This window comes from Protobothrops mucrosquamatus, unplaced genomic scaffold (assembly GCF_001527695.2).
Source record: "Protobothrops mucrosquamatus isolate PMUCROS unplaced genomic scaffold, P.Mucros_1.0 scaffold104, whole genome shotgun sequence".
Lineage (NCBI taxonomy): Eukaryota > Metazoa > Chordata > Lepidosauria > Squamata > Viperidae > Protobothrops > Protobothrops mucrosquamatus.
Window position 1 is genome coordinate 70,022 of NW_015386477.1, and position 14,841 is coordinate 84,862.

Here is a 14,841-nt window from a genome sequence, read left to right on the forward strand (position 1 = left end):
GAGGGTGGGGGGGGGTGAAGCGCGCGCGCGCGCGCGAGGGAAATGATCAGCGCTGGCTTTCTAATTAAAGAAACTTGGTGGGTGCCTCCCTCCTCCTCCCCCCTCCTCCTCCTCTTTGCTCGAGCCGGGACAGCTCCTTCTACGTCTGCTTGGGGAGGGTGGGGGGGAGCAGCATAAGAGGAGAGCGCGCGGCGGCAAAGGCGGGGGAGTCTGAGGGAACTTGGGTGGCGGCAACAGGGGAGCTGCGGCGCCCGCGAGGTGGCCAAGCGGGACGCGGAGAGCCGGCCGTCCACCCACCCACTCGCAAATAGACACGAGCTGACTCGGCGGCGGCGGTCACCTCATGAACTCCTTGTGAACCTATAAAAAGCGCGGCCATGGACTAGGTGAAGGAGAAGAGACGGCTGGCGCGCCTGGGAGAAGACGGAAAGCCGAGAAAGGGGAGGTGAAAGGCTCCTCTTTTTCGCTGCGGGAGGAGGCTCAGCTCTTCAGGGAAGGAAGGGGACATCCGGACCCGTCGAAGGGACCGGAGCCGGAGGAGACAGGTATGCTCCTCAGTTGCCCAAGTGCGAACGAGCGGCTAGCGCCGGCGTCTTATCAGATTACTTGCTTAGGAGTGGCGGCTGCAAGGGTAGCGCCCGCTCGCTTCCTGCCAAGTTAGTGGACTCCTCTCAACAGTTTCCCGGGGCGCTCTTTGCAGCGATGGGCGAGTGCGGGCGCAAGCCAATCTTTGCAGCCTGTCTCAAGAAGGCTTCCCTTCTTGCTAGGCGCGCCCTGCCAGGTCTTCCTTTGATCGGTTCGGCTCCTGAACTGATGTTAATCCAGAGCAGTGTTTCTCAACCTTGACCATTTTAAGGCATGTGGACTTCAACTCCCAGAATTCCACAGCCAGCATTGCTGGCTGTGGAATTCTGGGAGTTGAAGTCCACATGCCTTAAAATGGTCAAGGTTGAGAAACACTGGTCCAGAGAGACAAAGGGCACTTCTGAGGAGGGGCAGTAGAAATCAAGGGCAGGTGTGTGTGTGTGTGGGGGGGGGGGGTTTGCTTCGTTGTAGACAATTCTGCTCTATGAATAAAAGCCAGACACTCCGAGGCAAGAAAAGAGCAGAACATCTAGTCCGAATTAAGTCATTTGAGGTAGCGTTGTGAAACCTGACGTCCATCCTGCCCCGTGGAAATTGAAAGTGCTCCACGGTGATGGGTTGGGTGGTTTCTTTTCCGCAATCCTTTACCTTTGGGGCATCCAAATGCAATGAAGCTGCACTGAGCATCCCCAGCAATGTGGAGGAGGAGGAGACCTCTCGGAGTAAGGCCAAATTGACACACTGTTGATGTCTGAGCGGATAAGATAAATGGGGTGGGTTAAATTCAGAGGTTATGCTGAAGACTGGAGATTGAAAGTTTCATACCTTGCTGAGATGGCAAAGATTTCGGCTTATTTGAAGAATCATTCAAATGAACAATTTTTATTAATATGGAGAAGATGGATTGTTTATATTCAAAAGAAGCATAGAGTGGTGGAATATAATTTAGGTTTTTAGAAATTGTTTTCTTTTCTTTTATATATTTTACCTATTCATGTAGAATAATATACTTTGTGGAGTTAGAGATATTAATATTTGTTTAATTATATCTGAATATTATCCTGGGATTGGTTTGGGAAGTCCGGGGGGGTGGGGGGTTTTCATACAACATTGTGTAATATTTGTGGAAAAAAAAATTTTTTTTTCTTTTTTTATTTTTTTGAAAAACAATAAAAATTTTATATTGAAAATTCAGAGGTTATGCCTTGAACAGGATGCATTGGATGGGGTCAGGTCAGACCTGGAGCTGTATGATGTGGAAGTTTTCCTTGAAAGGGTTTGGAGCGTTCTGAACTGGCTTACTGAAGGACCACATACCATGTGGTGTAATGTGTGTAATCACTTAGTACATTGATGATTTGTAATAGCATTTGGCAGCCTTGTAGAATCTACTACGACCGGAGGCAGATAAAATAATCCAGAATGCAAATCATTCAGAGATATTCTGCTTTGAAAATTTTAATGGAAGGCCAGTGTACAAATTAGAAATAGTTCCCAATGTATTGACTGAAAATAGTGAAAACATTACCAAACCAAGATTAAGAGTAATAAGTCCGTTCTGATTGTCATGTAGATTTCTAAATACTTAGCTAAGCTGTTATTTGATCAATGCCTCTGTATCCATCAGCAGAAAACTATATGAACTTTTTAATCAATCAACAAGATCAAGTCAAGCAAATCTGAATAGGATGAAAAAATTCCCAGTGACTTAGAAACTGTATACTGGAGTCAGGTGACATTGCTATTGATTTCTCTGTCTCCCTCCCAAATGTTTGGTTACTCCTTGTTGAAGCTTCTTATCTGCTCTTAGCTTTATTAAGAGGCAGAGTGCTTAACACATACATTTCATTCAGGATTTCAGGATCTGCCAAGCAAATGGATAAATTTTATCTTTGCTATAGTTTGCTGTTTTCTAATATTTTGTTTTTCATTTATTCTTTGCCCAGCTGATTTTGTAGTGTATCTTCTCTCCTACACCAATTTCACTACATTTGTTGATATTTTTGAGTATGAAGGATAAGGTCAGACTATTACATGAATGCATCTAAAGTCCAATTGTTTTCCTAGCTAAAGAATAATTTACTGAAATAAGAAAGCAACAACTCTAAGTAGTTTGTTCCATATATATAATGAAAATTGTTCTATTAGAATTCATGTCTTTCTTTTTTTAAAAAAACATTTTCTCTCTTTCAGGGAGTAAGTGGGAAATATATTCTCCTTTCCTGGGTTGTCCCCACAAGTGCAATGTGCAAACTTCTAAGGTCTTCAGTGCTGATTGGGCTGATGGCATTGATACTTTCAGCAGGGCATTGTAAAGAAAAATCAGAATCTAGTGTTGGGTTGAAGGAAAGACAAAACCTCTTAAATCTGATAATGGAGATCATTCAAGAACTGAAAAGATACCATCTAGAAGAGGAGGAAGAGAATGGAGTGCAGTACAAACAAGACTACCCACCTCTTGATCAAAGAGAAGTGCCTGACTATGGAACTTACTCAGAAGAACAGAAAATTGGTAAGTCTATTGTGTTGTATTAAATACAATTTACGGTAATATGATCTCTCTCCCCCCCCCCCTGCTCACTTTACTAAAAAGAAAAATGTGCCATCACATTGCTAGTTGCCCCTGAAGAATTCTTTAAAATGTTTATAAAGATAACCTGACTGACTTTTGCATAGATCAGTGGTGGCGAAGCTATGGCACGAGTGCCAGAGGCGGCACTCAGAGCCCTCTCTGTGGGTACATGTGCCGTCGCCCCAGTCCTAGGCCTTCAGCTGGGTTTTATAAAACCTTTTCGCTTTAGGCCTCCGCCGCCATGTACAAAAAAAAAGGTTCAATCAGTCAATTTCAACTTCTCGCGGAAAAAAAAAAAGATCTTGCAAAGTTGGAATTGATTGAACCTTTTAGTCCCACCCAGTCTGCTGTTACTACTGCAGCCACGCCCACCCAATGGGCCACACCCACCCAATGGGCCACACCCATCCGGCACCCGACAATGCATAAGTGGGTTTTGGGTTGCAGTTTGGGCACTCAGTCTCTAAAAGGTTCGCCATTACTGGCATAGATGAATGGGTTCAACTGCTCTGAAGCTAGAGGAAATGAGAGGACCAGATCTGACCAAGTTTTACCCAATTAGATATTTGGCTTAGCATAAGCATAGACTAGAGAGATAACATATTCCAGTTGCTGTGGTGAATGCCATGTGCATGTACACTCTGGATCATAGGGAGAGCTCCGGGAGTGGTGTGGTAGCAGTAATGTCCCAGTAAGTCCCCTCAGCACAGTGGATCTTCCAAAAGTAGTGAGCCAGTTTGGTTGGTCTATACATTTGGTGTCCCAAGGACTCCCATACTGAGTAGCACTACCCTCTGGAAACTCCTTCCTAATATTGTCTTCAATAGAGAGAGTTATTTCTCAGATGATACTGGGGGGGGGGGTTGGCGGGGGGGCAGAATACGTTGGGAGTAATGCTTGCCCTCAGAAGATACTTATTTATTTATTTATTTATTGGATTTTTACCCTGCCCTTCTCCTTGCGGACTCAGGGCGGCTACATTGGGAAACTGTGGCTACCCAAGGGAGATGTAGAGGAAGGAGCCACATCTTTTTTTCGTGGGGGAGGGGGTCCGGAGCCCTGGTATGAGGATTTCTTTGCTGGGCAAAGAATCGGAAAGTCAATGAACAAGTAAGGTTTCTCTGCTAAGGTAAGTCATGAATGAAGGACTGTTTGAGGCAAGGAGACAAGAGAACGGAAAGGGAACAACACAGAAAAAGAAAAGCAAGATTTGGGCAATAGCTCTTAATAGATTGGGGTTTTCTAGATTATATTATCTATCTGGGAATCAAACCACTTGTGTTCTTTTAAATAAAAAAAATGCCAGCTAGATAGCTAAAGTGAAGTAGTAGTTTCACTGGTATTACTCCCCAATATTTTTTTTTTATTTATATTTCACGGCCTATCATGAATGCTATTAATTTTATATTTCCTAAAGATTTTTTGTATCTTTAGGAAATGGTATGGTATGAAAAGAATAGTATTGCAGCTCTTGGCTAAAGAACTACTAGACCACATCCAGCTTTAGTGATCATTTGAAGTTCAGACTCTTGGCTTAGGGGCAGTGATAAATTGGATAAGGTCCAATAAACTGAACCAAATAAAATGGTTGTAGATGAGTGATTTTCAGATCTGAGAGTTAAAAGTGTCCTGTTCTAGATAAGCCAGCACTCCCACAGGTGCATACAATGGGGGGTTTCTCTTTTATTCTAATCTGTCAACTAACGGGACAGCTAGTTCAGTAACAAAGAAATCCTGTGACCAAGTTTGTCCAGGCATCTGGTCTAAGTTAGTCTGGCCTCAGTGAACCATTCCCTAGTAATCTCATGATGGGATAAGCATAATGTACCCCATCAAGGGCTACCATTGGACACTGTCACATTTAGAATGTAGCAGCTCAATTGCTAAGTGGAATAGATAAATCAGATCAAATAACATTGATCCTGAAAATGCTGTACTGACTGTGAATTCTTGGACCAACAAAAGTGTTTCAATTAAATTACAAAGTTCTGAGCAGTTTAAGAATCAAAGGTTACAAGATTGCCAGGCCATGCACTAAAGATCAGCAAGGGAGGTTCTGCTTGTGGTCTCCTTTGGGGTTTGGCTAGGAAAAGTCTTCTCCAAAGAAATACTCATTATTATGGAAAGTATAGCTAGCCTGAGGGTTTTTTTTGTTTTTGTTTTTATGTTGAAAATAATAGTTCTTCATCCAGGCATGAGTAGATAACTGTTCCCGGTATACCATCTTTTAGAATCCTTTCTTAAAATTAGCTATTTAACTATTTTCATCTATTATTTTTTCTTGATTTTTATTACTCTATTGAAAATTATGTTTATTCTTTATGGACCTGCTCTGGGCTCATCTAGGAGGAAAATGATACAGAAATAAAATATCACCATAACTGTTGTTTTTGGTGTGAATTTATAATGCATTCCTAGTTTACTGGGAAGTCCCTAGTTCACTGGGTGTTCAGGTGCAGTCTTATATGCATGGAGCAAATGGATCTGGTAAAATTCCCATTTCTTCATATGCATATTTTAAGTGTGCTTTGCTTGCTGTCTGCTTGGAATCAAAAGCAGTTGTGCAAGAATCCAAGCCTGTTGGATGATTGAGTCGCCTTTGAAAATCTCATATTTTCTGCTTCTCTACTGCTTATTTATTCTATATTAAGTTTAGCATCCTAGAGTCCCATTGGTATTAATGGAAAAATTAAAAAGATAGGAAGTCATCTCCCATTACTCTTCAATTAACACATATACAAACATGGTTTTGAGAAAATGGGATATATACACCTTTTATTCCTTTAAGATGATGTGCCATAGTGTTCAGTACTTTAATTTTTTAAAGCCTCATTAATTTTAACATCTCCTCAAAGTGAATCTTGTAATTGACACAAAGTTTGTGCTATTAGAACAAAATAAGATTTCCTTTTAATATATGTACGGTAACTTATTGCATTAAGCCAACATGTGATTGCTTGATTTTGTCTTAGCATATTGTTTCAGCCCAACTAACTATAGTCTATTAAAATGGTTCAGTGCAATGTGCAAATCAGATCAATGTCTTCTCTACTCATTTGATTCTCCACAGGAAGGATCATATGACATATATGAGACTAATATGCTTTTAAAAAAGGCTATTGATAGAAAGTATAATTGTAAGCAATTATAATTCTTTTCCCATCTCCCACACTGAAACCAATGAGATTTGAAAGTGATTGCATTTGTTTAAACCCTGTTTATAAATTATTTTACTTTTATGCTGGTGCTTTGCTATCTGTGAAGCAAACGTGTTTTTTCTTAAAGTTTCAAGAGAACTGATGGACTAAATTTCATGTTAAGAATATTGTCTGGTCTTAAGTCTAAAGAAAACAGTGAATATGGAACATACTTTAAAAATATTTGACTGCCCAGAAACTAGGTACATAGATTTAGCTTTTTGGTTCCTCACATATGCAAAATAATATAAAATAAAAAGGGGTTTTTTTTCCTGCAAACACATCTCATTTTATTGAAAATAATTCAGAATCTCAGATTTAAAGGTTTTTCTTAGAATAGTTAATTTTGTATTAGTAATTTGTTGGGGGGAAAGAACTTTTAATGTAACAAAAAATACAATCTTACTATGGGAAAACCAGTTGTACTTATCATAATCTATTAATGTTTAATGTGATTTTCATCTTAGTGAAATACATGCTGTATTTCTTTGGAAGAAGGTCTATCAGGGATCAATTAATTAAGGTTGCTTAGTGCTGCATTTTACCTGCCTAGGTATGGATATTTTTATTAAAAATATAACTCAGTTAATCTAAATTGTGCACCAAATATGCTGACTTCAACTGAAATAATTTTGTATTGTTTATCTTGATTTTGCTAGCCACTGAAAACAGAGATAACTATACACAATTCTGAAGACCAGGGCGGATGTCCAGCTTAAATCAGCTGACATCACAAGTGCCAATTACCTCACCAAGTGCCACTGATAAAGCTCCAGATAGTATGTGCTTAGAGATCCCCCTCTCCAATTTGGTGACAACTAGCCATCATTTTATATTGACCACTGGTACTTATGTCCTATCTCAATTAAATGAACAAAACTGACCTTTTAAAAGCAGAACAAATATAACAACAAAAATCTTTAGTCATGCAATTTCTGGGCAGCAGTGGGACAGTACTAGAAGCTCAAATACCAACAAAATTAATGAGCAGATCTAGTTTAAAGCTAAGGTATACTCTATTTTTGTGCAAGGAAATTTAATTATTATAGGGAAAAGAAAAATGTATGGATGAAACATGTGGTGCTTTTAATAGATGTTTGTTTATCCTAGAGATACATTCCGCTAATACTGGTTATGTGTATTTTAAAATGCTTATAGAACTCATCTGTTCATCATTTGGTGAACATTTAGCTCAGCTTGGCTAAATTCAGAATCTAGCAAGGTCAGCTGTGGCTAGAAACCTTAGCATTATTGGCTAAGGTTAGAACTACTGGTTAAAGAGAGAAATTGAAAAAAATATATCTTGAAAGAAGGCAAGGGTAAACCACTTCAATAATATTATCCATAAAATGACAAGGATGCATTCACCAAAAGTTTGAGATATATATTTTATCATACATTTTAGCAATTTTTTTAAATATACAAATTTAAAACAACTGCAAAATCTGCTTAAGCAACAGATTGAATTCAGCGTGTAATTTTGCTATATAGACTATAATTGGACTATATAGATGAAGACTATCTGTTCTAATGAAAACTTGCCAATTTCTAAAATACTTTTCTGAAGAAACCTTTCTGAATTGCCTTCATTTTGCAAGACTTTTGAGAGATGTATCTAAGCATTTAGTGCTGCAATTGACAGAATTAAATCAAAATATGATAAGATCAATTCAACTTAGTTGGACTATACTTAGAAATAAATAAAAGTTAAATTTTGAGAAATAGCTAAACTCCCCAGTGGACCAGATATAGTTGAATGTAAAAGTTAGAAAGGGAAATGCTGTTTATGCATTAATTTATGGTAATATTAATGATCAAATGCAATTGTCATCATGACAAAATTGTAAATAATATTAAATATGACATTAAATCAAAGAGATGGCCATAAGAAGCTAAAGAGGATTTCAATAAGCTAGTTATATTCCTATCCATTGAATAAGATATGAGGAAGCAAACTACAGCAGTAAATAACAAAATAGCTATATGTATTTCCCATTCACCTCCATATTTTGTTTAACAACATGGTTTCATTTCTTCCAAAATATAATATTCTGTCAATGCAGTATTTAGTAAGACACATTTCTTTTTCTCACTCATTATTTTGCATCCACATTTCTGCATAAATCTGCATGGATAGAAGCATATGATATAAATCTGCTCCTTAAGAAAAATATGCTATACTTAGTTCCAAGATGAAAATGAATTTACAAGTTTTGCTATTGCTTCTATTACTCACTTTAGCTTTCAGTTTTTTCACTGATGTGCTCTGGAACTATTTAACTAATGAGTGTCAATAAAATTCATTTAAAAGGTGGCATTGTGCAAGCAATGTTGCATAATTTAAGATGAATGATCTTGGATTTTAAGGATATCACGCACAGCTGCTGAGACTTAAGCTGACAGCCCTTTCTCCCTCTCATGTCAGAGCAGCTTTAGTTAAAGCAACTAGAAGGTCCATGACACCTTTGCCAGCAAATCAGCATCAAGCCAAAAGAATAGAAATGCACAAAGAAGCTAGAATTTGAAGGGATCAGAGGAATCCCTTTAGTTTGTAATCCCAAAATAGAGAGATCACCAGAACAGATTAAAATACATCCAGGACTGCCTAAGCCACTGCATTTTGTGTACATATAAAATACATCCAGGACTGATCAGGCCATTGCAATTATAACTTCTTGATGCTCTTCAAGGCAATTCCACATAAAGCATATTACAATAGTTCAAATGGGAAGTGGCTAGATAATTATTATCTATGAGCAGGGGGTCCTGATCCAGGAAAGATCACGATTGTTGCCCAAGATGAAACTGGGCAAAAACTTTTTTTACTACAGTAACCACCTGTTCCCCAAGCAGAGCTATGACTAGGATAATGTCCCAATTGTGGACCACCTCAGAGTGGGGGGAGTACTTGTTCAGAATCAGAGTCAGTGTTTTTCTGTATCATTAGTGCCAGAAACACCCTTTTGGAAAGAGAACCATTGCATGAAGTACCTATCTATTCCAATTCCTCTGAGATAGTCCTAATTATTATTTAATTCTACCAATTTAACTCAGTAATGTTGTCCCTATGAAGCACAAAAATAAAGCAAAATAATTACAATTTACCGATTTCCAAGAACGTTTAGCAAGATTATAGCTGTGATGCCAAATATTACTCATCTTTACTCAAAATCTTGCTGCTCTTATTAAATGGGAATATCTTAATTATATAGGACTTTTGTTCCAACTGTATCAATGGAAAACAAAAGAGACAGATTATACTGTGCTTCTAAAACATCATTGCCCTTTCAGACAATTTTAACTTTTGCCTTAACTGTATATTCTAGGAAATTATGAACCAGAATATAAATACTGATTCTTCTAAAGACGTGTCTTTATTCTCTTTAACAGAAATATTTCCTAGAGACCTAAGAATGAAAGACAAATTTTTAAATCATTTAACAGGTAAGCCAAATTTCACATCTGAATTATTGCCTCAATTATAATCCTTTGTCTTATGGCACCAATTAAATTAATTCACGGTTTTTCTTCTTTTCCAGGTCACCTTTATTTTAGCCCAAAATGCACTAAACACTTTCACAGACTTTATCACCATACAAGAGATTGTACCATACCTGCATGTAAGTTCAATCATCCAAGACCAGAATTACTAATAAATATAGCTTTTTAAAGAATAATCACCCTGTATAATTACCATGACACACTTAAAGAGTTTGTAGAGTTACAGTGATGAAACAGAACAGTGCTCTCTTGCAATTCCTCAGGGAGATCTAAATGGTTCTAATTTCATAAACAAGAATTTAAAACATATTTTTTCAGACAGCCAATCTGTTCTTTCATTATATGCCAACTCTTTTTGTTTTAGGATTTCAATACAGGAACTGAATTTCTTATCAGATCAGATAACAGACATTTACAAATTAAAATTGTTTTGCGCTTAGAGCACAAATACACAGCTGAAAAATCCTGGTTGCTAGAAAAGCAATTATTCAGAGTATAATTTCTTAAGAAAATGAAAAACAACTTATACTATGCTGAAATACTCTGAATTCTGAAAAGCCAGTACTAGAAATGAAGTACTATCAGTGAAACCAATTCAAATTCTACATTATTAAATGGCAAATGTATAAATTTTAGATGATAACAATGATAATGATTGACTACCCCCGTCAACACTTTTTAAGGGATTTAGATATAAAAATTCAAAATTTGTGCCAATTACATCAAGAAAAATCAAAAAGTTCATATTCTTTTTCTTGAAATACAGAGAAGATACTAACAATAAAAGAATACTTTAAAAAAAAACCTCATTGGAATTTAGTCATTTAGTACATAGTTTGAACTTGCATAAATGCATAAAGTGCACATTTTTACTTCTAAGATGTAAACAGGTGATACGATTTCTGCAAGTAGATTAGTTTTTCCTTATGAGATTATCCTGCTATTCACAAAACAAATTGACCACAAAATCTCACACATTGTGCCAACTCTGTAAATATCTAGTTGAAGAACCAATTATTAGACTAGTTGAAGAACGAACAGTTGTTTGTTCAACTAGTCTAAGCCAAAACCAAGGGACCATATTAAGTCTTACTACAATGACCAAATTTATTTATTAGTCAAATCTAGTCAAAGACCTCCCAAATAAAGAGTTAGCAATTCAGCAAAGTATGTTTCCTATTTTCCAACAAGCTTATGGATTTTTAAAAAATGTTTTTTTAAAATCAGCTTAGTGATTGGGAATTAATCTAGAAAAACTATATTCTGGGCAAAGTATATTACCCTATAGCAAGGTTTTTCCACTAAGGGTGCTTTTCACAGGATTTAAAACCAATCCTGATTGCTAGAGTGAACTTAAATGATATGTGAGGAACTGAATTACAGAACTAAATGGCAGCCTAAATACAGTATTTGGCGAGCTACATTTCTTTTTATTACTGCATCCAGATTTCTGCATATATCTGCATGAAAACAAACATATAATATGAAACTGCTCCTTAACAAAAACTTGCTATGATTAGTTGCTGGGATGAAAATGAATTTACATGATTTGCTACTATTACTCGTTTTAGCTCCCAGTGTTTTCACTAATGTGCTCTGGAACTACTTAATTAATGAGCATCAATATGCTTCATTTAAAGGTTGACATTGTGCAAGCAATGATGCATAATTTAATATTTAAGAGTCACTCTATGAGGGACATGGGCAATTCCTAAATATGCTAAATAAATAAGTAAAAAGTATTGTTTAATGGGACACAGGGTAATTCACTGAAAAGTTATTACATCCTTAAAACTTCCTATATTTATGGCAACAGAAAGTCTGAACATATATAAACCTTCTTTTGAAATAATAGGTTTTATTATGGGACTTGACTTTTGATGTACTGAGTGGTGTGTTTTAAGATGCAAAAGACTGAGAACTGCTGTTCTAATCTAGACAATCTTTACAAATGGAAGCAGCAGTATTCGTCTTTTTCTACAGGTTTTCAGAATCCAAGTCCTCCTTTCCGCTTTCTTACTGCTATCCTGTTATCTTATTCCCATATTAGATGGGTAGCTAGATGCTGATTAATTTGCATCATGATTAATCTGAATTTTTTATTTTCTTCATAGGGACAATTAGTTATACAAATAGTTCACTGCAGAAACATACAAACCGATTTTTCTCATGCATGTTTACAATCTTTTCATGGATATTAGTAAATATCCATCATCTTAATCTGACAAAATATCCATCCATTCAACAGCATCCTATGCCACATCAGACTTCATAGGATGGGTATCTATCTATCTATCTATCTATCTATCTATCTATCTATCTATCTATCTATCTATCTATCTATCTATCTATCTATCTATCTATCTATCATCTATCTATCTATCTATCTATCTATCTATCTATCTATCTATCTATCTATCTATCTATCTATCTACACACACACACCATTCTTAAAAATCTAAGTAGCATGTTTAAAATTATCTCCTTAAGCATACAAATTCAAATCTACAATATAGTGCTCCAAGATGAATTATAGTTACATTTATATTCACTCATACAAATTGCACATTTAAAAAAATGTAATAACCCGACCCTCTTTTTACACTTCCCACAGATTATAAAAGATGCGCCAGGCTCCTTACTCGCTTGGCAGTAAGTCCAATGTGCACCGAAGGATAAGGTAAGATTACTGAGAGGAAGAACTGCATGCTGCTAGCATGTTGATAACAATAACTAATTCATAAGCATTGGCAGAATATGTTTTGGATTGAAATATGCTCATTTGAAACAGTGATACAAACCCTTTCATTTAGTAAAATATTTACCCTTAATAAAAACATATCCCCTACTGGAAAGTAATACAGTATAGACTCTCAGGCAACAACTGTGAATTATTCATAATAGTGTGCAGTTAGTAGATAGTGTATTTTTTAAAATTCAAAGCTAATGGGCATAGCTAATTTTTCAGGAATAAAATCAACTGCCATTTCTCTCTATTTATACTGGATATCTTTTTGTCCATATAATAGACATATTTTAATATTAGATACATGTAGAAGCCACTTACATATATACACCATTCATGATATAATGCAGTATGTAAATGCTGTTGCTTTTGTTACACATAGAATGAAACAGCATTAATATGTATTTGCTTATTCAACTGCAATTTGTATTTGAATTACTAAACCTGCTTAGCAATACAGTATAGCAATACCAGGAACTACGATTTCCCCCAAAAGAGAATCACTGAATTATTTTTTCTTGAATCAGTTATTTCATATAAAAGAAAAATAAGTTAATGCCATTTCTTTTATTTCCAATGTTCAAGTTATCCAATGTTCAAGTTATCAGCCTTGTGCAAAATAGTATTATTAGTAAGCTTGGAAAGAAGAAACTGTACTGCAGGGGTGGAAATTGGTGACTGGAACCTGGGAATATTCTACTGTACCTTGCAACATAGATGATCAAGTTTAGATTTTTATATTATGGAAGGTTTTTCTCATTTGTCTTAGTCCCCATATTGCAACAGGAACTGAAAACAAACTGAATTATTATTTAACAGAGTTCATTGAAAATTAATGTGAAATATCAGCAAAAGTAGAGTTAAATATTTTGTGCTTTTGTTTTACTTCAGATGCTACTATTATCAAAGGAAACATATATAAAAGAACCAAGAGAAGTGCCTTGGAAACTGACAGGGAAATTGAACTTAGCATTTTTGTAATATATGGCATTATGAACCAGAGATTTATTTTTGGAAATTGATGGACTACTTCTCATAAATCTTTAAAAATGTGTTTTGTATCCCATCATCGCTGTTTACAGATGCATTCTTTATAGTGAAAAACTACCAAAATGTTAATTACTTGTTCATGTTTTACGCTTTAAAGTTGCTCTACAACAGTTGTGTTGTACTGTCAAAAAAAGTAACAAGTAACATCTTTTCAAGTATAGACATGTTTCCCTTAAGAGACATTACAGTCCACTGTCAAGGAAACCTGCCTTTAGAGGAAGCATCAGTTTATATCTTTCTTGCTTATAAAACTGAAAATGTTACATTACAAACTTTTCATAGAGCTGTTACAGTGGTGGTCTACTAGACAGCATGCCATAGGCAAGGGATGAACATGTTTTAGGTTGGATTCTGCACCCACTCTAAAGTCACTTGTTTCCTGTATAATAGAAATATACATTCCAGCTAAATGTGCAATATGTACATATTGTAAATTCACAAATATAATAAAATGTTTTGTATATAATTTGATTCTTTGTGTTTATTCCTTACATATTCAAGTTTGAAAGAAATTGTGCTTCTGAAGCAGAGGTATGCAACCTGAGGTCTTCCACATATGTTGGATTCCTATTCCCATAATATTTAACCAGTGTATATTCTGGATAGATTTCAGAGGCTGCAACTCAGTAGATCTGAAGGGTACTAACTGATCTCAATACTTCCATTCTATTAATACTTCTCAATACTTGAGGGTTGACAATAAGCACTATGCATTTAAATAGTTCTAATAAGAATTAATTTTAATGTAACTTGGCACTGCACAGTGATGGCAGTCAATTACCACAGGTGTAACTGAGGGCATATTTCAAACCTGCCAAATAACTCTTCCAGAGTGAAACGCTATTGCCTGCTCAATCATGCTTTCATCCTTCTCATCCTACCCGTTAATAAGATGTTAACTCTAAATTTGCTTCACCTACTTCCATTCTAAAATAGATAACACCGCTTTCAAGCTACATAGAATCATGGAATTGGAAGACAGCATTTTGGCCACTGATTCCAAACTCTTGCTCAGTTCAGACATCTAAGGTTGTGTCATCAGGATGGTATTTGTATGTGCTCAAGATTCTAATAAAATATTTAATAATAAGATCTCTCTCCAATCTGATGAGAAATCACTATATGAGAATTCATTTAAACCCACTATGGGTCTACTGTGGGGTCAATTAATAGGTATTACCATCCATAAT

At 36.1% G+C, this 14,841-nt stretch overlaps 1 protein-coding gene across 1 annotated transcript; it reads left to right on the forward strand.

The window, feature by feature from the left end:
• The first annotated feature begins 2,741 nt into the window (after nt 1-2,741).
• Nucleotides 2,742-14,099, forward strand: ALKAL2 (ALK and LTK ligand 2). The gene is made up of 5 exons (XM_015812649.1): nt 2,742-3,097; nt 9,745-9,798; nt 9,894-9,974; nt 12,470-12,535; nt 13,493-14,099. Exons 1-4 carry the CDS (start codon nt 2,830-2,832, stop codon nt 12,532-12,534), a joined length of 468 nt encoding a protein of 155 aa, XP_015668135.1. The 5' UTR covers nt 2,742-2,829; the 3' UTR covers nt 12,535; nt 13,493-14,099.
• Nucleotides 14,100-14,841: the final 742 nt, after the last annotated feature.

Excerpts from the sequence above, each read along its gene's own strand:
- ALKAL2 (XM_015812649.1), top strand. The coding sequence starts at position 2,830 with ATGTGCAAACTTCTAAGGTCTTCAGTGCTGATTGGGCTGATGGCATTG. Across the intron at positions 3,098-9,744 it reads CTCAGAAGAACAGAAAATTG|AAATATTTCCTAGAGACCTA; the intron begins GTAAGTCTATTG and ends TCTCTTTAACAG. Across the intron at positions 9,799-9,893 it reads ATTTTTAAATCATTTAACAG|GTCACCTTTATTTTAGCCCA; the intron begins GTAAGCCAAATT and ends CTTCTTTTCCAG.